Source organism: Stegodyphus dumicola, chromosome 1 (assembly GCF_044657685.1).
Source record: "Stegodyphus dumicola isolate Sdum_Otavi_A_Nest chromosome 1, ASM4465768v1".
NCBI classification, from domain to species: domain Eukaryota; kingdom Metazoa; phylum Arthropoda; class Arachnida; order Araneae; family Eresidae; genus Stegodyphus; species Stegodyphus dumicola.
In genome coordinates, this window is record NC_140768.1 from 79,956,185 (window position 1) to 79,980,962 (window position 24,778).

At 32.9% G+C, this 24,778-nt stretch overlaps 1 protein-coding gene across 7 annotated transcripts in view; it reads right to left on the reverse strand.

The window, feature by feature from the left end:
• LOC118199634 (uncharacterized) overlaps window positions 1-24,778 on the reverse strand; it is a 286,569-nt gene that overhangs the window by 32,526 nt on the left and 229,265 nt on the right. For all 7 annotated transcript variants that reach the window (XM_085816829.1, XM_085816806.1, XM_085816802.1 and 4 more), the window contains exons 6-13: window positions 16,869-16,948; window positions 15,801-15,884; window positions 5,128-5,193; window positions 4,965-5,022; window positions 3,693-3,779; window positions 1,134-1,210; window positions 886-1,027; window positions 131-260 (exon numbers count right to left, since the gene is read on the reverse strand). In XM_085816829.1, coding sequence (XP_085672955.1) covers window positions 131-260; window positions 886-1,027; window positions 1,134-1,210; window positions 3,693-3,779; window positions 4,965-5,022; window positions 5,128-5,193; window positions 15,801-15,884; window positions 16,869-16,948 — 724 coding nt within the window. The remainder of the gene's footprint in view (window positions 1-130; window positions 261-885; window positions 1,028-1,133; window positions 1,211-3,692; window positions 3,780-4,964; window positions 5,023-5,127; window positions 5,194-15,800; window positions 15,885-16,868; window positions 16,949-24,778) is intronic.

Sequence of the window (24,778 nt, forward strand, 5' to 3'; positions counted from 1 at the left end):
TACTTCTTCAGAATGAAATGTGATTAAAATATGATACAAATATCAACAGAATAATGCATGGCTCTGCCCAAAAAATTTTCTGTTTTGATATAAAACAAACTCAGCTTAAATTTAAAAGATAAATACTCACTGTCAATTTTGAGAGCAGGAAGACTTAGAGAACTGACACTTCTACCAAGAGATGATGTTTCAGTCGAATAGGAACCATGGGAAAGCTCATCAGCAATATCGCTGAAGTTACGTGATAAAGATAAAGCACTCTACAGAAAGTAAAAACAGAGGATCAGATGTATAGTTTTAAAATCATTTAGCAAATTAATGGAACATCATTCTTAAACTTCTCTTTAATGACGATATTTTGCAAAAGTTGCAGCACATTCTATCCTATTATAGATAGTTCTAAGTTTTTTTGACAAAACTATTTCAGATTCTGATTTCTTATGAATGAGATAAAATCTCTATATTAATTAGCATTATATACTGTATACCTTTATTACATTTTCTACTATACCCAAATTTCCAGGTCCAATAATGTTCCTTTAGGTACAACTTATAAATTAACATTTTTAGATAGCATTTTAGAGTTTAGAAAATTAATTTATATTCCTCAAAACACAATCATCAAAAATTGTAAACAAAATATATATCAGTTCCTCTCTTCCTCTGACTTTCCCCTCTCTTCTGATATGTGATTTTTTACATTAAAAATGTAATTTTTTAATTAGCTTTTTGCTCCAAGGTAATAAATAACTGCATATTTTATTTAGAAATTTATTTACTGTTCAAGTTCTTTGAGAAGAAAATAAATACCTTTATGATGATTATCACTGAAATTAAGCGATAATTAAAAGTTAACAATCATTAAAAAAGCTCTTCATATTTTACCTTATTGTGTTTTCTATCCAAATAAAATTGGTGTTGTGCTATTGCCATAGACCATATGCACTTTGTAAGTGAAGGATTGCTAGAAAACCAAACATAGACACTAATATTCCCAGGACCAAATGTCTTTCTTGAAGCAACTACCCTGAGGTAGGGAAAAATATCATTCATTTCATTCTTTAATAGTATAATGCTTTATAATTTTCAAAAATATTTTTAAACAACAGATAACTACTTTATTCATTAATTACCTCTTAGGATCACAAACTTCTATAGAAAATTTTCTGTCTCGAAAGTAGAGGTTTTCTAATTGCTTCCAGAGAAACAACTACAATAAAAATATACACAATACATTTTCAAAGATGCAATTTTTAGACTAATTCTAAATTCTTAATAAATTAAAAATTTTTGCATCATAATTTCCTAGACTAAAACAGTCCTGTTAAGAAAGTACAATTTTGAAACAATCTGATGTTATGCAAGCACATAATCCTTTAAACATAAATGCAGTGTGCAAAACAGTTGTGTGTTTCATTCATTCTCATGTAATTCTAATATACAAAAAAAGCTGAAGACTGACTGCCATCAATTATCATTAACACATTCCAGAAAAATAAGCTAAATACTGAAGGTGTCCCATAAATATTGCGACAAACTTCTGACAGAGGTACGGCACATCATAAGGATTAAGAATTGCATAGGAAACCCATGCCCAGAAACATCACTATACATTGCCAGGTGCTGCTGTACAGAAGAGTGCTAGTGGAAAGTGAGGATTGATTCATTCGTGTGGTAGGCACCATACGAAGAGCATGGAACGCTATACGAACAGAGAGAGCTTGCAGGTACGTACTTAGTGTATGGAACAGCTGAGAGTAATCGAGAACGCTTCTCCGACAGACATCAACCACACCACAATTTGTTTGCATGCCTGCATCAAAATGTGCGAGACTACGGGTCATTAAGAAGTAGCATGACAAGTGAGGGCAGGTCACAATCCACTCAATTGGTCATTAGGGAAGAAAGTGTGTTGGATATGATGGAGCATAATCTAAGGATCAACATACCTGCCATTGTTTCTCAATTAAGAACGTTTCATACCAATGTCCAGCATGGTTTTGAAAGCAGAGTCCTTCCACAGATTTCATCTCTAAAGGGTTCAGTTACTGCATCCTGATGACCATCCTGAAAGTATGCATTTCGCACAGTGATTCTGCAAGAAAGTGTTTGTGAAGTTAATTTCCCTGCTTATGTGTTGTTCACGGATGAGGACATATTCAATAGGGATGGCATATTCAATTACCACAATCAGCATTTGTGAGCTCAAGAAAAACCCACAGTGTGCGGCACAATGCATCATAACAACGCTTCAAAATTAATGTGGGGGCAGGTTTGGTCGGCAACTGCTTAGCCGGGCCATACCTTTTACCATCCAGGTTGAATGCCACAACTTATCTTTCCGGGGCAGGTTTTTCCCAGCTTGCCTGACGATCCACCAAATGCGATGCACAACACGTGATTCCAACATGATGGACCGCCTGCTCATTTTGGACTAGATGTTCGTAGCCATATGAGCAGATCATTCCTGCATTGACGGATTGGGCATGGTGGACCAGTTCCCTGGCTCCCATTCTTACCAGACTTATCGAGCCTTGATTTCTTTTTGTGAGGAGCCATCAAAAGTGTCATGTATCACGATCCTGTTGTGTCTGAACGGATCTCATGGCAACACTCACCTGCGCAGTTCCTACAATCAAAGAACTCCCCCCCCCGGTGTGTTTGAACATGTCCGAAAATCAATGGTCCATCGATATCAGGCATGTTTGGCGTCTGATGGTGCAAACTTCGAGAATCTAGTGTGGCATTCAAAATATCATATGCCATCTGTATTCATGTCCAATAAATGTTTCAAACTAATCACACTCTTGCTTCCTTTCCCATCTTCTATCTCTGCTACCACTTATGCCTGACATTTCCGTGCATGGGTTTCTATGCAATTCTTAAACCTTATGATGTGCCCTACCTCCCCCAGAAGTTTGTCACAACATTTACAGGACAACCTGTACATAAGAAAATACTAGCTTCAAAATAAGCACATTAATGAAGCATTAAAAATTTCTAAAATTACTCTTAAATAAATTTTATTTCAGAAATTAAGGAAGTATAAATAAAATAGTGAGTATTTTTTCATAAAAATTAAAGTTTAACAAACGATTCAAATAGATCTAAAATAACTAAAATATTTAAACATTCACTAATAAATGTGGTTAAACATTTAGATATAATATTTTCTAATGATAGGATACATCAAACTATATAAAACTGCTTTCTGAAAACTGTAAAAATAGAATCTAATAGAGTATGTAGTGAGAAATTCAGCTGAATTTTGGTTCTATTTCAGAATTTTATCGATGCTTGCATTTCTAATACCCAAATTTCTAGGTCCAGTAATTTTCTCCTTTAGGTACATAATAGTTTGGAATAGTTACCATTTGTCCAGTGATGTTCCTTTAGATATATTACTGGACAAATGGAAACTATTCCATTGCTTTATTAAAATAATCATGGATTATTAGCTGGTTGCTTTCCAATAATTTGAAATGCTTGTTCACATTGAGCAAAAGATAACTACTGATTGCAAACATAATATGGTAAATTAGTTTTTCTTTCAAACACATTTTTCTCCCTGTAAAACTGAATCTCGCAACTATTTTCTAATTAAACCAAATAATGACAGAACAGGCGACAAAATGAAATATTTTCCCTGGACTTTGTTAGAATAAGATAAGTAGTAAAAAAACAACAGGAACCTTTCTGGGTACTTTTCTGTCTGTATGGTCATACTGACATATTCCTTTGTAGCTGATACCTAACCACCAAGGAATACCTGCCTTATCCTAGAATAGAATAGACACTTTTAGAGCTGCATATCTAGGATATATAAATTTATATTATACATAAGTCTTTTTAATGAAAAACATTTACAAAAGTTAAATAAAAATTCTCCTTTGGATATTCAGTTTTCATAACAAATAAATAAATAATAAAATAATAATAGTAAAAAAATAAATAAAATTAAAAATTAAAAAATTAAAATTCTCTCATAAAAAATCCAATATTGGTATACATGCATTTTACTAAAATTATGGTACTGAATATCATAACACAAAACACAGCAAGAGCAATGAGAATAATTTATTATGCAAATGTTAATGGAAATTAAATGGTTAAGTAAATACTGATAATAATTTGAAGAATTTTTAATCATTAATGAAGAAAAAAGTTCCAAGTGATAAATGTTTCTTAAAGTAAAATAGATATTTAGGGAGAAAATATTCCAATAAAATAGACTTTATTTCTTCAACATTTATGTTTTAAAAAATTAATAAGAAGTTAAGAAAAAATATGTAAAAATCAGAATGGCATTTTAAACTTTATAACACAGTTCAAGCAGAAAAAACACAACAAATATAACTCTCAACAAAGAACCAAAGAATGAAATGAGGACCAAAGAATGTATGTACACAAAGTATGACTGAAAAATATCCAGCAGATACATAAAGATAAATAAAAGGGACCAAAATAAACAGATTGTGTAATGTAGAAATGGTGAAAGGAATAGAAATGATGCATTGAAGTGGTAGAGATTAATGTTCAGCAGTAGACAAAAACATTCTCCTGGTGTAAATCATCATTCCACTCACAAATTTTGATCCACTGCTGAATGTTTTGATCCACTGCTTAATAGCACTCTGTACCATTTCAAGATGTCATTTCCACAAATGCATTCCATTATAAAATTTGCTTATTTCAGTCTCTCTACCTGCCTTTACAATTTTACGAGATATTTTTTAGTCACCTTACACATAATGCTTTAATTTTGCGTTTCTAAATTTTTTAAGGCCCATCCCAGTAGATTTTTCTGGCAATACTACTATAATGATAAAATATAATATAAATTTCATTACAAATACAGCATAGTAACTTGAAGTAATTTAGAAGTCATCTTTATCTTGTAATGTCTAGAAATGTGTCTTTCTATCTTGCAAATAAAAAATATCTACTGACACTCATATACTAACCTTCACTTCATAATAATGAACACCATATGTTGGTAGAGATTCTGCTATTCTCATATAACTGAAATACATAAAAATTAACTTAATAAGTTTCAAAATTTACAATTACCTACAAAATATACATTCAGATGCACAACATTTATGAACAAACAAAAGCTTTACTCACTTTACAATAGCTGAGCCCCTTGATTGTCCTTTAAATAATCTATATTGTTCTATGACTCGATCTTCACTGCAAACAAATTATCATACAAAAATCACGAAATAGTTCATTAAATCTGCCGTAATTATTTTAATATTTACCCGACAGTGTATGTGAAATGATATAATTCATTAAGTAATTTATTCATTAGTTTTTAAATCGAAACAAGTAGAAAATTATTGTAAAACCATAATTAGTGAATAATAATGAATACAGAAAATGACCATCAAATAATTAACACATTTAGAGTCATAGTATATTTTGCCACAATTCAATCCAGTTATTTAACTTCTGAGTGAGGAAGCAAGTTAGTTAAGTAAAAAATAATAAAGTAATTAAGTAAATTAATTAATGAAATAATACACCAACCTTAATTTTTCAGAGCTACAAATCATTTATTCAAATTAATTATACAGTTAATAAGAGCTCAGTAAGCATTTAACGAAAGTATTTCCTTTATACAGTCCGTAATCCGGACATCCATTATCCGGCATGATCTATAATCCGGACCTAAAAGTCCACAAACTTTTTTTTGTATGCTTTATGCATGCGCGTAAAGAATGCGCGTGCATACATTACCTGCATTACGCATGCATGTAATGTATGCTCTACGCAAGCACGCATTAAAAGAAATGTTTAATAAAGTAAACAAATAAATATTAAGCTTTTTTTTTTGTAAAATTTGATACCCTTTAAATCATAATCGCTCTTTATTTCATAAATTACAGTTTCATGTTTTTAATAGTATTATTTCTACATGCCATCTTACCAGATTTAAATTAATGATCTATAATCCAGAAAAACCCTAATCTGAATCGCCGAAGTCCTGACAAGTCCAGATTACGGACTTTGTACTGCAATGCATTTATTTTCCCTCCAATACATACACACTTGTGCTAAAAAAATAAGCGACAAATACTAAAAGAAAAGGTACAAATGTAAAAAGGGGAATTAAAACATGAAATTTACAGATGAGGTGAAGGTTGCATTGCCAAATGTAAATAGGCAACGAAAATTAGCAAAAACACAATCCTGCAGTCACATCACAATGCCTTAAAATGGGGCATGTCAGACCCATGTGTCAGTTTCTAACCAGCAATAGTTCCCTGTAATCCAAGACAACCAAGGCAGAAAGCATGAGCTCAAGACACCATTTGTACGATGAAATGTGTTGGAGAGCTGTCAGGATTTTGCAAGCTGGTGCGAGAATATTCTGCTGTTGCAAGAGAGTTAAATATGCATCGTAGTGTCATCAACAGACTGTGGAATCATCACCAAAGGGATGAAAACCCTGCAGGCTTATGTGCCCCACTCTAAATTTTCCATTCAAGCTATTTGGTATTATCATTGTAAAATGAAGAATTTTTTAAAAATTCATTATGCAGTCAATTATGGGCATCTTAATACTACTGCTGATGCCCTCATTTAATCGTGGGGCATAGCGTGATGGGCAATTTTTTTCCTCCGTAACTTGTTTCATTTGCATTCCTCGTATTTCAATCAGTCATTTATTCGCATGTCGTTGATACACTACTTACTGCTTCACTGAAGCTGGGATTGATTTATAGTTCAGTGTGTTAGACGAAGGAAATATGGTACGTACATATTATTTCAGTGTTATAAATTTGGATATTTTGTGTTTAAAAAAGGTTGCAATTTTTCCTGCCTTTTCTTCTTCAGACCTTTTCCAAATTTTACAATAATTACTCCTTATGAGCAAATATGGCATCACAACAGCAACAGTTTTTCTAGTGATGATTCTGACGACGAGGAAGGCCACTTCAATTCAATAAGAAGGAGCTATAAAATTTGTTACAAAAGAAATGTTAAAAATTTGGGTTTCCAATCGGCAAGAAACTGTATTATTTCTGCATGCCATCTTGACAAGTTGCGACATTCTGCGATAGTTGTGTGGATAAACCACACTTATGTTTGCCATGTTTTAATAAAGTTCATCATAACATCCCTTTGTAATTGCATACAAACTTGAATTTAACTAAAATGTTATATTTAAAACTGATATACGTACAATAAAAAAAAATTATATGTGAGGATGCAACTTGCTTGGCATAACGTTCAGCCAGGTATTTGTTAAACTAATACCTAGAAAAATATTTATTGGTTTTTTGTGTTATGCATGTTAAACTATAGAATCTTTCCTTGATAATTATAATTTTTGCACTTTTTAAATTATTGTAAGGCATATGCCAGAAACAAAATAATACAAATGTAAAGCGTGGGGCACGTTGCCTGAACGGGAAGTCTTCAAAAAACGGTCTGGCAGGGAAGGTGTTAATCACTTCCTATTACTATATACAGGAAGCTACAGATCATTAACAGCACGACAGCTGGCATTGTCACTCTTTGTTGCTGCAGGATGGCTCACAGCTTGCCAAACTCTGTCATGTTGACTGTATGAAGGTGGATTGTATGCTCGATGACTTGCGGCTTGAGTTCCTTTGTCCTCATTTCATGACAGAGCATGGTTGAATTAGGCTTGTGAATATCACAGCTGGACACCAGAGCAATGGGACTATGTTCTATTTAAGGATGAGTCTCGATTTAACATCCAGAACGATTCCCACAGGATATGATGTGGCAAAAGCCAAGGACATGCTATCTCGGGCAGTCGAAAGAGACCATTACAGAGGAGAAGGCTTACTTGTATGGATTGGGATAGCAATACTTGTATGGGCTGGGATAGCAATGAATGGCCACACCGACCTCTACCTGATTCTTTGTGGTTCTGTCACAGCCACCTAATATCATGTCAAAACTCTACACCTTCTTGTGCATCCTTTTATCACTGCACTGGGTACTGACATGAAATTTATGGACAAAAACATCTGTCTGCATAGAGTTTGTGTGGTACAGAGTTATCTGAAGAGTGAAACCATTCCACATCTGCCATGGCCTTCTAGATCACTGAACCTGAATCCCATACACCATGTTTGAGACATGTTGGGAGAAGGGACAGCAGGTCACAGTATGCTGCCAGGCACATTCCACGAGCTCCAACATGCAATACTACATGAATGGGCACTACCGCACAACAACATAGTTTCCAATTTGCCTTGCTGTTCTCAAGCATGCATTTCAGCTAGAGGGTATCATATCCATTATTAGTGTGATATTTCCATTACACATTTTTCCGAACCGTTTGGTCTTTTGTGATGTGATGGTAATAATGCACGTGTTTTTGTATGTCTTTGCTTTATTGTTTGCTGTTGTTGACTATGTAATGCCACACCCACCTCTTGGATCTTTTTCATTGCATATTCATTAAATAGTTTTTTTTTTCTATTCCATGTTTTGCCTTTGTTGTTTACTTTTTTAGTAGGAGTAGCTATATAAAATAACTTGCTCAAATATCTATTTGGCTGACCTTAAAATGATTGCATACAAATCTTTTAAACTAATAACAATTTTTAACAAATATTTGGCATGTGCCACATATGTAAGCATTACAATTGTGGATTCTCTAAGATGCTGTAACAACATAACATGTGACATTACAGAAGTTCCTGTTCTCTTGAGAATAAACCTCAGAATCTGCCATGGGTCGGTGAAGAGTGATACTGAAAACACAAATGTAGAAGATGCTGACAATTACATTAGTTCCGAAACAGCGATAAATTCTGTGGAAACGTTACTGGACTTGGTCAACCACAAGGGATCCAAATACAATTGATATAATAGCACTTTGAAAAATTGTGCAGTGAAATTCGACAAATATTTAAACATTCCCCAACGTGACTGATTTTCTTTAAAGAAATTAACACATTCAATATGCGTGGAAGCTGACAGTTTGGATTATGTATCACATGTTTAATCGAGAGCACAGTGTATTGAGCATGAAAACAGATTGTTAGTTGTTGTAAATAAAGGAATTTCGCAGAGAAAGAAACCTCAACACACTGATATCAAAAGCGAAATGAAAAACTTTTCTTGAGAAAATAAGAAATATTTTAACTAAGTTTTAAATTTCGCTTTATCAAAACATACATACATAAAAAAGGAAAGAAAAATCAAATATATACTTATTTTCTAATTGAAATATAAAGTTGGATACCTTTAAAATACGGCATTTATTTCCCCATGGCAGTATATGCATTACTGATCTGGTAAGAGAAAAGAAAGCGTTGCTTTTGTCTGAGAAATACAGAGTGAGCTGCATCTGAGCATTGGGAAAGCTGATGTCTTCCCTATTCTGTAATAATGCTGTTATGTTACTTTTTAACTAACAAGAAAGCCTATGTTAAGTTTTTAAAAAAATCTAAAAAAAGACAACTAGTCTTAGTTTTTACATCTCAGAAGCATGGCGACATTACAACTTAAATTTATTGGTGGCAGTGGTCGAATATGAAATCCATGGAAGCAGATTTAGTTTGGCAATCAAACAAGAACTCTTGTGCTTTACTTTGAAGAGACTACGGACATCAGTCCAGCTAAAGAAAAGATCCATCAGGCTCCGAAACAATGCACATCTTAAGTTTTGCGGGACAGATCTTCAGTATCATTAAGTTTTGTGTGACCGCCAGTATCCATAAATGTTTTAGTGAAGACAAGAGGATCGTCAGGCTCCGAAATTCAGCTCATCTCAAGTTTTTCTGGGACAGTCAATGTCTGAAGATCTACAGCATCGTGTTTAAGTGTGAGAACAGCAGTATCCAAAAGTATTTGTGTTGTAAGAAGTGCTTTAAAGTGTCAGAACCATTAGTGTCGGTAAAAATTTTAAATTGGGAAATACAACATCTACAGGTTACAGGTCAATAGGGCACTAAGTCTACAAACCTAGGTGAGCAAGTATCTCAGATTTTTTATATTGAGGTAGTGAAGTAATTTAATTTAAATTATTTCTGTAATTTAATTTACATAAGTTAACATAACTTTTTTTTTTTTTTTAGTCAACACTGTATTCTGTACAGCTTAAAGAAATGTGTTGCTTTAGTTTGTATTTCAAATAAGAAAGCATAAATGTTAGAAATTTGAATTTATGTTAGCAGATCTTTTAATATCTGAAATTTTGATGAGTTTTGTTGAAATCAAGCTTATATAACTGAATATGTAAGAGAGAATTACTATAATGCTGAAGGTCCCAAATTTTAGCTGGTATTATGACATATCATTTCTGTATTGAACATTTTAAATATTAGAATATTTTGTTAAAAAGTATAAAAAATATTAGTTTGTGTAAGAATTGCAAGAAATGAAAAATGAATGTGTTAAAGAAAATGTTTAGAAATCCCTAGTACCTTATGCTTAAACTGTTGTTGTACTGATGTTTAGTTACGAACATTTATATAAAATTTACCTTTCACTACATACTTATATCTAAAAAAATGTGATGATCTGAATATAAAGTATATTGCATTACCATAAGTCAAGTAGACCAATTATAACTGAATGCATAATGTGCATATTAAAGTGTAAATTTACTTGAAATTGTGCTTTAGATCAGCTAAATATGTTGTAAAAAATTAAGGGTTAAATTTTACTTCTCATATATATATAAAGAAAGACAGTTGTTAGTCTTCTATCAGAAATTGTAGTTATATCATTTAAATTGTAGTTAGTGTTAAGTGTATTTAGTAGTAAATTGTAGTTATATGGCATTCTTTAACAAAATTTAGAAAAGAAGATCTAAAAACCATGGCTAAAGAGTTAGGGGAAAAGGTTGAACCTCAACTTAGGATAGGATATTGGATTAACAGCTGATTATGAGAAATGAAGCTTATAAGAACGAATTCGTGAAAAGTCTGTTGGAAAATATCACTTCAATGAGGATTGAGAGGGGGGAAGGAACAGGATAGAATTAAAAGAGAAGAGGAAGAGAGGAAGGATATATTTACGAGAGAAGAAAGATAATTCAAAAGAGAAAAAGAAATCCAGGAGAGAATTAGGAGAGAAGAGGAAGAAAGGCAGGGCACAATAACGAGAAAAGAGAATTCGAAATAACCAAAATGAAATTGCAAACTACAGTTACTCAGAAACAGACGCTATTAATTTTGGAACCAGACTGCTGTGAAATTAACAGAAAATCAAAAAGAACTAGTCTTTCGTCAAGAACCAATGTGCAGGAGTCGATATCAAAGAAACTACTAAACTGCCAACCCCAAAACTGAAAACACGCAAAAATACAATGAAGGAAGTGAAGATGACAGGGACATAGCCACAAAGGAAATTTTGTTCCCAATTACTCATTCGACATGTACTCTGCTCCCAGAAAGTGAAGCTGATTCTCCTAAAGAAGAATCAAGGAGCCACATCATTATTCCTGCCCAACGCAGAGGTGAATGAGCTACTCGTCTTTCAACAGACAAGACTAGGTTGTCTTGCTTGCAAAGAGGAGGTGAGAATTAAAAACAACTTTTTGATCTAGTGGCGTTAGACGTTCAAAGTAGCTCTCTGAAAAATGTTGACAAAATAAAAAAATGGACGGCTATTTAAAAGCCTGGAAAATGGTTGGGAACCATTGGTCATTCCCAAAGTAGTTCAAGAAATGAATATACATACATAAAAATTTTAACAATCACACTTAATGAAAAAAATATCAAGTTCACACTTTGTTTAGCTTCTCATTACCTGAATGCTATTCCAGTAGTAAACTTCTGTTACTGTAGTTAGATGTATTATTAAACCTTTCCACCAGAACAAGATTTTCTAATCTGATTCGGTAAACATTAGTTATGGCCTTATCTAAACCGGTCAAATTCTTGGTCCATTTAACAGGGCCTGGGAAATTCGAAAGTGGCTGCCCTAATCAAATTGTATCGTATATTTGCCTAGGAAGAAAGGAAGAACCACAACTGGCCATCTCATTATTTTAAAGCTTTATATGGAGATGCCTAAAGGGAATAATTATGTTTATTTCATAAATAATGTTAATCAAATTGATAATGAAGTGTTTTGTTTCGCTGAATCCAGTTCAGATATTTATGATTATTTTGATGTCAATGTGCAACAATTAAGGATCATGTTTCGGATCTCCACAAAAGAGACTTGCAGAATCTGATAAATAAACATCTGCAAGGCTTTCCTTTCAGCCTGGATAAATACATAAATCAATACAAGATTTTAAAAAAAAGTATATTGTATAACACTTGTTTGCAGGGAAAAAAAACTTTAAGACTGCATTTATGTGTCTCTAGTAGTAGTAATTGAGAAAATACAGTCAAAAGTCTTTAATCCGGACTCGTCTGGACTTTGGCGATTCCAGATTATCGATTTTTCCGGATTATAGATCATCAGTTTAAATCTGGAAACTGATGATCTATAATCCGGAAAAATAATAATTATAAATTTAATTTTATAATAGGAATTATAAAATTAAAAATATGAAACCGTAATTTATAAAATAATGAGCAATTATGATCTAAAGGGTATCAAAATTTACAAAAAAAAAAAAAAGCTTAATATTTATTTGTTTACTTTATTAAACATTTCTTTCAACGTGCACATGCGTAAAGCATACATTATGCATAGCCGAAATTAGAAAATTGCAACCAGAAAACTATTTGATTTGTATTCGTGATATTTATAATGACAAGGAATTTGATTTAAATCATATCAAAGACGTAGTACATCGAGATGAAATACTACATTTAGTAAGCAATTATAAGCCGAATAAAATAAAAACATCTGCCCTGACGATAACGATAGTGCTGACAGATCAACTTCCAGTTCATTGCGCTTCGTGACGTCCCCCCCCCCGCGCAGAGCAGCATAAAATTGATAAACAGATTTCGTAACAGTTAGATAAACAAAGGATATGCCTTTATCCATTTTTTGCAGCAATTCCACTTTTTGTTTGATGGACATCGAAATATACTTTCGTTTTGTAGATCCTTTGGGAGCTCCAGCATCGGAAATTCTATTTGACATAATCGAAAGTTCAAGCTTACTTTTATAAAATTGTCTTACAAACTGCAAAAAATAATAAATTCAGATCCAATTTGAAGATTAAGGAACAACGCAATCATCAACATTAACTGAAATAGATAATTTTAGCTTATACCATCCGTTATACATTAAACGCGCACGCGAAAACGTATTCTGCGCTTGCGCACATGCATATGCGCAGTCGTAAAGGTCTTAAGCACACGCATAAACGCCTATGCGCATGCGTCAACGCGGCGCATGCGCAGAAAGTTTTTAGCTTTGAGGTTCGGATTATAGATCATTCCGGATTATGGGTGTCCGAATGAACAACTTTTGACTGTATATGCTGGACAACAGCCCCCCTTCGGGAGGGAAGAAGTTATAACAACATAGCATGTGACTTTAGAGAACTTCTTCTCTTAGGAATAACTCCAGAATCCACAGCGGGCCAGTGAAAGTGACCAAGAAAAACTCGTTAAGGACAACCTCTTTAGTGGGTATATTTGTCACTGTTCTGGTATGAGAAAAGAAAACGTTGATTTTGTCTGAGAAATGCCGAGAGAGTTAGATACATCTGAGCATCGGGAAAGCTGATGACTTTCCTCTTCTGTAACAATGCTGCGATGTTACTTTTCAATTAACAAGAAAGCCTATGTTAAGTTTTAAAAAAATATTAAAAAGACAACCAGTCTTAATTTTTCCTTTTCAGAAGCTCAGCAAATATTAGAATGCCCCTAAGAATTATAGTTGGAAAAATATGTGTAGCATATTTTGCTTCATCTTTTTATTACATTATTTCTGAACATAAAAAAAAAAAAAAAAAAAACCTCAGATATTTAATGCAAATTATAGATTTACAGCATTTATTTCTTCTTTTCTCTGAAGTATATTCATAATTTACGAGTTCTTTAAATTCACTTGTCCATACTCAAATTACATAGTTTCTGTCTTGTTTAAACAGCTATTTCCAACACTTCAAAATCACTATATTTATCATTATTTAGAGAATTTTCTGCATTATTATAATACCTTCAATTTCTTCATAACTTCACATTCTTTATAAGACTCCAGACTTATATTCAACAGTTTCTGAAATGTGCATAACATAAAATTCAAAACTAGGGTAAGAAAAATAATTTTGAACAATCCAATCACTTATTTTTTACCAAATGCAGAAGATAGCAGTACTGTATTTACAAATGAAATTACTTCTGCAGCAATTGAAAATGATATGACAGCATTTTCTTCCAGTATAAAACTTCAGTTTCACTTGCCATTTTATATCAAAATATACTTCTATCTTGTGACATACTATAATTAGAAATACTACATCATAAGTGAAAACCACTAATGACGGGAATTCTGCACTGCAGACCTTGCTATTCAGTGATTTCCCATGTTTATCAGTGTAAACCCACCCTCCTCTCAGTTCTGTCGAAAGAAGCATACATTTCAACATTTAACTTATAAGGTATTTCTCCCACCTTCCTAGCGTGCCTTCATGATGTAGTGGTCAGCACACTAAGCCGGTATTTGAGAGGTCCGCAGTTCGATTCCCGGCAAAGGCGCTTGTTCATTTTTCATCTTGCCTGCATCCAAAAAAACTTAATGTCTCTATAAGTGGTGCTCGAACTAAAAGTGTTGTGGATGATGACTCTCCACACCCAGGATTTGGTGATTGGGTCCCCTAAAAACCTCAGTTGCCCTTTAAAAGGGGGAGTATATAAGGTATTTCTTCCACCTTCCTAGCGTGCCTTTGTGGTGTAGTGTTCAGCACACTGAGCGGGTATTTCAGAAGTCCGTGGTTTGATCCCTGGCGAAGGAGCTTGCTCTTTTTTCATTTTGCTTGTATCCAAAAAAATCCTAATGTCTCTACAAACTAACCATTTTGCTAACTTTTGGTGCTAAAAAGATTTAAAACCCGGTTAGCAACTATTTTTCTAGTTTGGTGAATTTCTAATTATGTGCATGCAGCTCAAATAAAGTGTTTGCTGGGAAGAGCACATACGTTTTATGAAGACTTAACCCAAATAAATAGCAAGTTTTCCATTTAAGAGGAGCTAATAATAAGTAGCAATATGCAACAGCTCCTAAACATTGTTCTTCAAGAAAAGTTGCAAATGATCAAACAAAATAATAAACACTTGCACACATTGTAATTTAAATATGTATTTTATATTTAGCTTTATTATCTCCTTATAAATATAAAAATATTTTAAATGTTAAAATATTATAAAGTAATATATATGTAGTATAAGGTTATGCTCATGTTATATTCATTGACTTCATGCTTATTAGTAGTAGTTGGAAGTTTTACAACCAACTTTAAATTTGTTATAATTAAAGTTACATGGAAAAAAAAAAAAAAAAAGGTCCGGTTTTAATGCATTAACAGTGCATATCAGTAATACATTTTATTACATACTGGAATTAAAATAACGATGCCCAAATATGACTTCTCCGAGATCAGAAAATTTTTGGGAGAAGCTCACTCATATAATATATTAACTAAAAAAGATTTCTGTCCTAAGAACTAAACTTGGATGAATTTGCTAAAGATTGATGATTTTATTTATGCAGTGTCTTAAAGTTGTTGCATTTAGTATAAATTAATTTACATTTAATAAATTAAAATGTATACAAATAACTTATAGAGAATTTAGGTAAATTATATTAGTTGGTATTTTAGTTACATGGTTTATAGTCAGTTAGGGCTATAAAATAAAATCTACTGATGTTACAATTTGTATACTTACCATACAGTTAAAGAAGGATGCTCAACTAATGCACTGGTAGGCAAAACAGGTAATTTTTTTAATTGCTGCTTTGCAGTTTCATCACTAAAAAACAAAATTTCAAAAAAGTACAACTTTGATAAATTTAATAATGTAAAGTAATTATATCAACAGCACATAGCTCCTAAATTAATCTAAAACTAGTGACTAAAAAGTTATTGCTATTATAAATAAAATGTATATTAAATAAAATAATGCAGTACGGCTGGCATTAAAAAGAAATATTAATAAAACTGAAACAATATCAAAACCTGTATTATAAAATCATTTATCTTCATAATTAATAGAAATAAAACATTAAAGAGAAAGAATCTAACAAAATTTTAATGTTGTTCATATTATCTATTATATCATTAAAAAAAGAGTTTATTACTAATCAAAACAAAATTATTTTAAAATGATATAATTTATTAACACAACACTTTACATGATGTTAATTATTTCATCTAATCATAAAAGTTTCTTCTCTAGTTACAACAAATATGTAAGCATTATGGAAAATTAATTTCAATTTACCACTAGAACTAGTACTGGTTTTGCATCTTGCTCATTTAAAAGGGCAGATTAAATGCAGTTATGGCAGTAGTAACTTTTCAGTAACATTTGTTCTAATGTTGTTGTTCTATTCTTTCTCAATAACTCAACCCCAGTGCAAATTAAATTATATGCTGGATGCTGTCAGTCACAAATGCAGTGTTTCACAATAAATTACATAAATAAATTATACAGTTATGATTTGAGGAAGGTATTCTATTTCAAGGAATAAATCCCACTGAATATAAAAATTATTTTTTCAGATGAACAAGGAAATTTATTGAAAGATTATATTGATAGTCTCACATTTAATCATAAAAATACCAGGATTTTTGTTACAAAAAGCTATCTTAAAAACAGAAATTCATTTCTTTTAATACACATACATAAAAGTAGGGGATACTGTTTAATTTTACATATAAAACAATTTGAATTGGGGGAAATAAAGTTTTAAAATAATAATATGCTATAAAAATAATTTGTAAAACATCTTACTTTGTAAAATCGCCAAAAGTTGCTTGAAGGACTAGAGCTGCAAGTTGAAAAGCTGTATCACTACTGACTTCAATGACACTCTGAAAAGAAAAATTTAGAAATGGTTAAAGAATGCACCGATAACAAATTTAAATTATATCTGTATTTATTTAAAAACATTTCATCTTGCATGATATTTTAAGAATTTAATATAGGGTTTCTTTCATCCTGTTTTTCATAAAATTTATTCCAAATGTTTTTCTTAAAAGTCTTTCTTAAAAAGTAGTGATAGGTAATGGCCTTTTACTTTTTGAAGGCATCTAATACCTCTCTGATTAATCCATGAATCATTACTGAACAATTTTTATTACATTTGTAACAATATTTAAAGGAATACACTTTTCGTTTATTTTGCTTCTTTATGTTCATGTTGAAATATACTATACTATCTGTCACTTACTTATTAATACTTCTTCATCAATAAAATCCGGGTGATTTTTATAACAAGAGCATCTGCATATTTCAAGTAGATTTGAATGATGTGGGAAGTTTTATTTCTGGAAATTGTTAGCAGAAAGAGGGAAAAGTGCAGAATCGCCCACTGCTTGGCACGTTTTTAAGAATTGCACATACTCGGTATCCATGTACACACCAACCTATTTTCACTTTAAAAAAAATCCCAGAATTGCACAAAAATGGCATTGGGCACTCCCTTAATCACACATCGACCTATTTTCACTTAAAAAGTCAAAGAAAATTGACAAAAATCCAATTCTTACTCTTGTAAAAAGAGCCAAACAAATAAGTGGGTGATTCTGCACCTTAGCTCAGAAAGATATAAATATATAGCAGAAAGAGAGAGCTTACAGTTCTCAGTTTTGTCTCAGTTGTATTAAGCTTCTCAAATGCGTATTTTACTGTTTTTTAACTAATTGTGTTTCCATTATTATTTTCGTTCCTTTCCTCCAACCTTTTTTTGCCAGTTAACTAAATCTAGTCCCTTCTCTTTTACAAAATCTTCCTCTCTCTTTTCGTTCTACTACCTTAAATGAAGTAAAGGAAGCATTGTAATCACGTATCATATTTCAACGAAAATGCCCATTTCAGCCGCTCTCGAAACCATTTGAACGATGTTTCTGTACGTACGGACAAAATAAACGGCTATTTTTGCCAAAAAGGATTGTAAATTGGATTTAAAATGGATTCACAGAGATTTCTTGACGTCTGTACGTACGTGCATATCTTGCATAACTCAAGAACGAGTATTCGTAGAACGTTAAAACTTTGTAAACGGAACTGCTATAGCAAGTAGTCGTGCACTTCCCTTTTTCATTGGAATCAGCTGCATTAATCATATATATGTATATCCCATCCTGTTCTCGGCTCCTTGGGCTCAGCATTTTTATTCTTATATGTTGTTAAATTGTGCATTTTTTGCTCTAAAAGTGATTGAATTATGTGGTTTTTATGTTCCAGTTAAGGTTCTCATGCTTTAAGTTAATCTGCGTGCAACAGTTGTACAATTATCAACAATTTAAAACTTTAAGTGACGGGTTGAGCCTAACCATCCGCCATTTGTTTACATTTGTGTGATTTAAATAAGTTCCTGCACTTTCAGTATCTTTTTGCCGAGTGAGATCAAAAGTACTCTTTCAGTCCTTGTACCGAAAAATATCGGCGGGAGGTCTCTGACCCCTACCTAAGTGAACTGAAAGCTGAAAGAAGTTTTCGTCCCTTCGTGTGGACTCCTTATTCATTTCTGGTATCTTTAAACCCTTAACGGTTCTCGTTCATTTTCTTTAGCCATTGCTCCGACTCTTAATTAATTCAGTTTTCTTAATGAAGTTGTGGAGGTAATTGCGTTTAGTTGCAAAGGTACTCCGGAAGCCAACGCCTTGGCCCGAAAAATATGCCTTGTTTCCCGCAAGCCAAATTTCTTGTTTTTGCGTAGGAACTTTAATTTTAATTGTAATTTTTTTTAAACTGTTTTAACTTTATTTGTTGTTTTCTGTATTTTACAATTTTTAATGAAGATGTTTTGAGTTTTTATGTGTTTTGCCTAGCCGCAAAAGTGAGAACTAAATTAATTGAATAATTACTATATCTCTAATGAAATTCGAGGAAATAAGTTTATACGAAATGCAGCGAAAAAACTGTATAATTTAGTAGACCATACAAAGAGGTCATGTGGTGTCCACATCAGATTGTTTAAGTAAAAATTTAAATATGCTCCAATTGCTTTAGAAAAAATATGAAAAACCTAATTTAAAGCCTCACAATTATAATAACCAATTATAATACCTAGTATAAGACACTAAGAGTAATCATTTATGTATTGGATTAATGTATTTCACATATATAAGTCTCATTTACAGAATACTATGCGAGTAATTTTTTAATCATACACAGGCGCATTTCATTCCAAGTCAGAGCTTAATTTCTAAAATTAGAAGTGCTGCAGCCCAATGGAAGGTCATCAGGAAAGAGGAACAAAAATAAATAAATTAAATGGTTGAAATTTAGTAAAATGTAAAGCAATAAATAAAAATTTAATAAAACATTTAAATTTATGATTAATATTTAAAAAACAAAATAAATACCAGACTTTGTTTTATTTAAGACTCCGGTTGAACTTAAGCCCGGGCAATACAGAGTAGAGAGTTGAGGATTACTAGAAACAAAGATCATTGTTATTCCAGCACACCATTAAAAAAAAAAGGAAAAACTGGTAAGTGTTTCTAATGAGATCGGAGTAAATGCTACTAAAAATGGCGTGAGCGAAAGGAAAGCAATTAGGCATGGAAACAAAGAGTCCATTATCCCATACCAATATGACTTTAGCTGTCAAGAAGAGTGTGGCGAAGAGAGAATTCTTGCTCAAATCCTAGGCCTGATCTGTAAACTGAGAGCAAACGTACAAGTGAAAATTTTTATCCTACATATTTGGTTTCATATAGGTTTACATATAGTTTCATTACTTCAAAAAAAGGAGGTTACCTTTCGGCGTGATGTCACTAAAGCTGGACATGAACAACAGGCTGATTACTTCTAGCACTTTCGAGAACGGAAAATTTAACTACTATCATAAATTTGCTGCACGTTCTGAAGAATATTCGCTTGATATGTGGATGCGAGATGGATGAGATTTTCTTAAGTCTCAACCTCCCTCAAAGAGATTGTTTCCAAGGAAAGACAAGCATGCATTCAGAAGTTCGAATCGACTTATAAGCTTACTTATTATTAAAATAAAATTTTCGCATTTTATGCTTCAATCAAGTTCAATTACATAAAAAATTGCAGGCTCTGGATAGAATAGCAATTTATATCGAAAATTTAGAAGTGCCGGCGCAATTTAAACTTTGTTCCTAGTTAATTAAAATTCAAAAATTGTATTTTTGATCATCTTCTGATCATGAATTTCAGAGTTCAAGATAACTTTTGGAATACAGTAAGAGAATACACATTAAGCAATATAATGATAAACGATCCCCAAACAAAACATATTCCTCGTTTTACGCTTCGATTTTTAGGTACCCTTTTAAAACAGCATCTAAGATAGTATTTATCAAATAAAATACTTTAATACTATCAAATAATTAATTTGCATATTAATACGTCCTATCTCTACCTCACGTTTATTGGAACTAATTATTTTATGACTTTTGTTTCCTTATGTTTTTCTCAGCACTCTTAAGAAACTCTCCTCTGCTTTGGACACCTTTTCATTCCGGGATGATGAATTTGGCGGTTCAAAATGAATGCGTGAAACACTGAGGACTTAGCGCCATCCATCAAGGTACACCTATTGTTAAAAATTTTGACAGCAAGTTCATGAATTGCAAAACAAAAAGGTGCACTTTTGGCTTTTGAGAGTAGATGGACAATATAAATGATTTCTGCTGTTAAATTTATCATTTAACAATTTAAGTACAGCTTTAGTATAATTACCCAGAATTTTAACCAAAAAATATGGCCAAGAATGGCGATAAATGATATGATGTAGCAACCCATACTATTCGGCAAACGCAATGTAAAGAGCATGGAATTACGGTTAACAGCTAACATAGTGTTCTATTACATTGATTCAATTTTAATACAAATTACAGAGATATTCATTTACTCAAAGTTAAATGCACGTGCCCTGTATTCTTACTTTTCCGGTATAGCTTTCTTTTAAAATTTGTCTCATGCTGCATTGGACAATTAAATACAATACATTTTTAAATAGAATCTACTAAAATTAACTATCTAAACACAAAATTCGTAACACTATTTTCGGCGATTGTTTAACGCTCAGATATTGTGGAGAATACTATTTTGGAGATAAGATTTTTGCATTTAGTTATGGATTGCTCTAAACCTGCTGTAAGTAATGTCGCAATTAGGCATCAGGAGATTTTAAAGAAAAGCTTAAGATGGGAGTTTTTAAACAAGCGTAAAAGTTTGGGAAAGCCAGGCATTCCAAACAGATAGTTTATGTATGAATTAACAAGAGAGTATGAACTGAGAGAGTATGAAAGGTTAAAAAATGTTTTTAAGTTTTTTAAACTGCAATTTTTGCGCGTAAATTCCAATTTAATATCTGAAACACCTGCAGGCTACCATGTTATCACGAGAACTTAAAGAATTAATCTCTCAGAAATTCGTAACATACGGTCTTTCTGAATACGGCAAAGAACAGCTAGCCCGTTACGACAGCTATATGCCTAGCGGAAGATATGCCATCGTGGAGAATTTTTCCAAGGAAGCTCGTATTCTCATTTCACATGGCAGAAATCATCCAGGCAGCTAGCCTGTTCGCTTGAGATCGCACTGCGTCGAACTCTCAGCGTTAAGTGGTCTCTAAAATTCGGCGACTGGTGGGATCAATATAAAACAAAAACCTAAAAATATTCCATTCAGAGGTATCACATAACAATTACAAAAATCATTAATACTATTCTGAAATTTAATCACTGTTTTAAATATTGAAAACAGCAATTATATGTTTTTCAGGAACCAAATCTTACTAATACCTTCTCTCAAAAATATTGACAAGATTAGCCTACAGCTGATTGCTCAAAAGTTTACTTCAAAAATCTCCTTCTAAAAGCTCTCTTTCTAAAACTGCAGAAAACATTATACTTAATTATATTCAAACACCATCCTACATACCACGCGAATCATTTTGATTTATAACGTTAAGTAAAACATAACGTTATACTACTCCTCCTTCACATCATCAACACTCTTACCAACAACTGCCGTCCGGCGCCGTCTCCCTCGATGCTCTAAAAGTATCTGACTAACGCCAGCCTACGGCCTTATTTCTAAATTAATCAAACTTAATTTTCCAGCTAATATCATTCCTATTTATTGGTTGCCTTCACGATAAAAGATTATTCAGCGTCCGACTTCGAAACTCACACTTGAAACGGACCCTGCAGATGTCAGTTAAAGCAAAAGTGCCTCAAACCTCATTTCTAAACTCTGTATATACAGTTGAGACATCTCATAAGACCTTAAAATTAAAATACTATTTATAGCTGATATACAACTATTCTAATCCAGCCAAAACACTGAAAAGTATTTATAGACAGCTGTAATAGTATCTTAATCTGCAGTCTTCCAAGCATGGCTTACAGGTTGAAAAATCTCATTTAAAACTAACTCAAATGCCGTTAGTTCTATTTTGCATAAATCAGTCACTCAATCTTCACATTATCAGAAGGAGAACTATATCCGAAACAAGAAGTATCATACTTGATAATAAATTCATTTTCAGATCTCATTTTGCAAAACTCAGAAATAAAGTTTAATATTTCCACTGCAAACTTAATTTTTCTAAAAAATGCTGCAATTTTTATATATATGCCCAGCCCGACACAGAAAATTGCAACACCATGAAATATCGCGTAGAATGTGATGTCAATTGATTCACAGACAGAATTATGTACGCTGATGTGAATAACGCAGCATATGTAAATAAGTGCCGTTATTTATACAAAAATAAATCTATCCAGCGCTGAAATAACAGGGAATCAGAAAGACGTATGTTTACCTCTCGCGGTGATGTAAGCTGCAACAGTAAAAGGAAATGATTCAATTATTGTGCGGATAGTAGTCTGAGGGATAGAAGCCCATATGTTCTGGACTCTCCAAAGTTCGCCCTCCAATAACAGCAGGACAAAGCAGACAAACAACGACTAATCACCTCCTAGATATGCTCGATTGGCGGAAGGTCAAGGGACATCGCAGGTCAAATATGCTGCAAAGCTTGTCAGCTGACGAATGCTGTGTACGATGTCGCAGTGTCTAGATAAATAATATCACTTTGCAGCAGCTAAAGGTAATGTAAAACACCCGACTACAGCACCTCATTAAAGTATTGTAGTTCCGTAAACAAATGTGTCTCTGTAGCATAACAGGGGTGAACTGCTATTATTCCACTGATGACGCACCAAAACATTATGCTACGCTGACTAGCGGTGTGGCGTTCATAAACAGTAGTCGTATTGGATCTATCTCCGCAATGCCTGCATAAACGGTGACTATCTTCAGACAAAGAAAACCAAGACTCGTCGCTGAGTACCACATTGTGCCACTCAGATGTCCAAGTGGCTCACTGACAACACCACCGCAGTCTCGCTTCAATGGTTTGGCGTTAATGGCAATCTTTGCAAAGTGTGGCTTGTGTGCAAGCCGCTTTCATCCAAACGTTAGGAAACTGTTTTCTCAGACACTGAAGCATCTAAAGCTCCTTGTACATTCTGTAAAATGTCCCTAGTAGTCGACTGTGGAACCGCCATCGCTTATCTTGGTATGCATCGATCTGTGCGTTCTGTAGCATTGTCTAGATGGACCTCGACTTTCGTGACTATTTATATTTCCTTCATACATCCCTTATATATCATTCACTTCAAATAATCAGTAACACGTCGATCAAGTCAAAATTTGGTGCTTAGCGATTATCGTTTAACAATTAGGGAACTTAAGAAGTTCTTGTATCATTTAGATTACGAAAACGCCTTTGTGATTGTGGCGCTTTAGCTTCTAGAATTGTTTGAAAAAGAATAACGTATTCAAGTGGCCCAGAAGATGCTCAAGCGCAAGTCCATCTTAAAAATCCATTATTATCGTCTATGCAATATCGATCCATGCTTTTAATACAGAAACAGCGCAGCAATCAAATTAATAGCATTTGAAAGATGAAGCAAAACTGAAAAGACCATATCAGTATCTTTTAAGAATACAAGACTACGAGTATTCACTATTTTCTTCGACTGTCATATTTTGTGCAATATGCATTTCAATTAATCGGCCACACTATTAACAAAGAATATTATATGAGTGTTCTGAGGAATTTTCAGAATGGAATTCGTAGAAGACGACCTGAATTGCGGCAAGATAGCTCTTGGATTTTTCACACGATAATGCCATTACGATAATCCTCCAAGGCTCTTGCTGTTCATAAATATTTGACTCAACATTCAACAAATACAGCTCCGCCAGCTTCGTATTAACTTGATATAGTACCGTATGACTTTTTTTCTCATAACCACAATTAAAACTACCATTTCGTGGTCACCGTTTTAAAGCTATTGATGGTGGAGAAAATTCGCTATCAGTTCAGAAAGAATTTCACAAAAACAAATTTAAAATGTATTTTTAGGATAAAAAAAAACACTGGCATAACTGCGATACAATGATGGAATTAATTTGAAGAGGGGTGTAATAAGCAGTGACCAGTAAAATAAAATCTTCTGTTTTATACAATTATTCCTCATTTACTTTGACCAGAGTAGTCTGTAAAATCGTTATATCCTATTGATGTACAGTAAAACCTATTTTCAGAATATCGATGGTCGTACCAGAACTGCGGATACAACAATTTTTGATTTATCAAAAAATCTGGAATAAATTAACGGACTTCCTTAAAATTAAAAAAATGG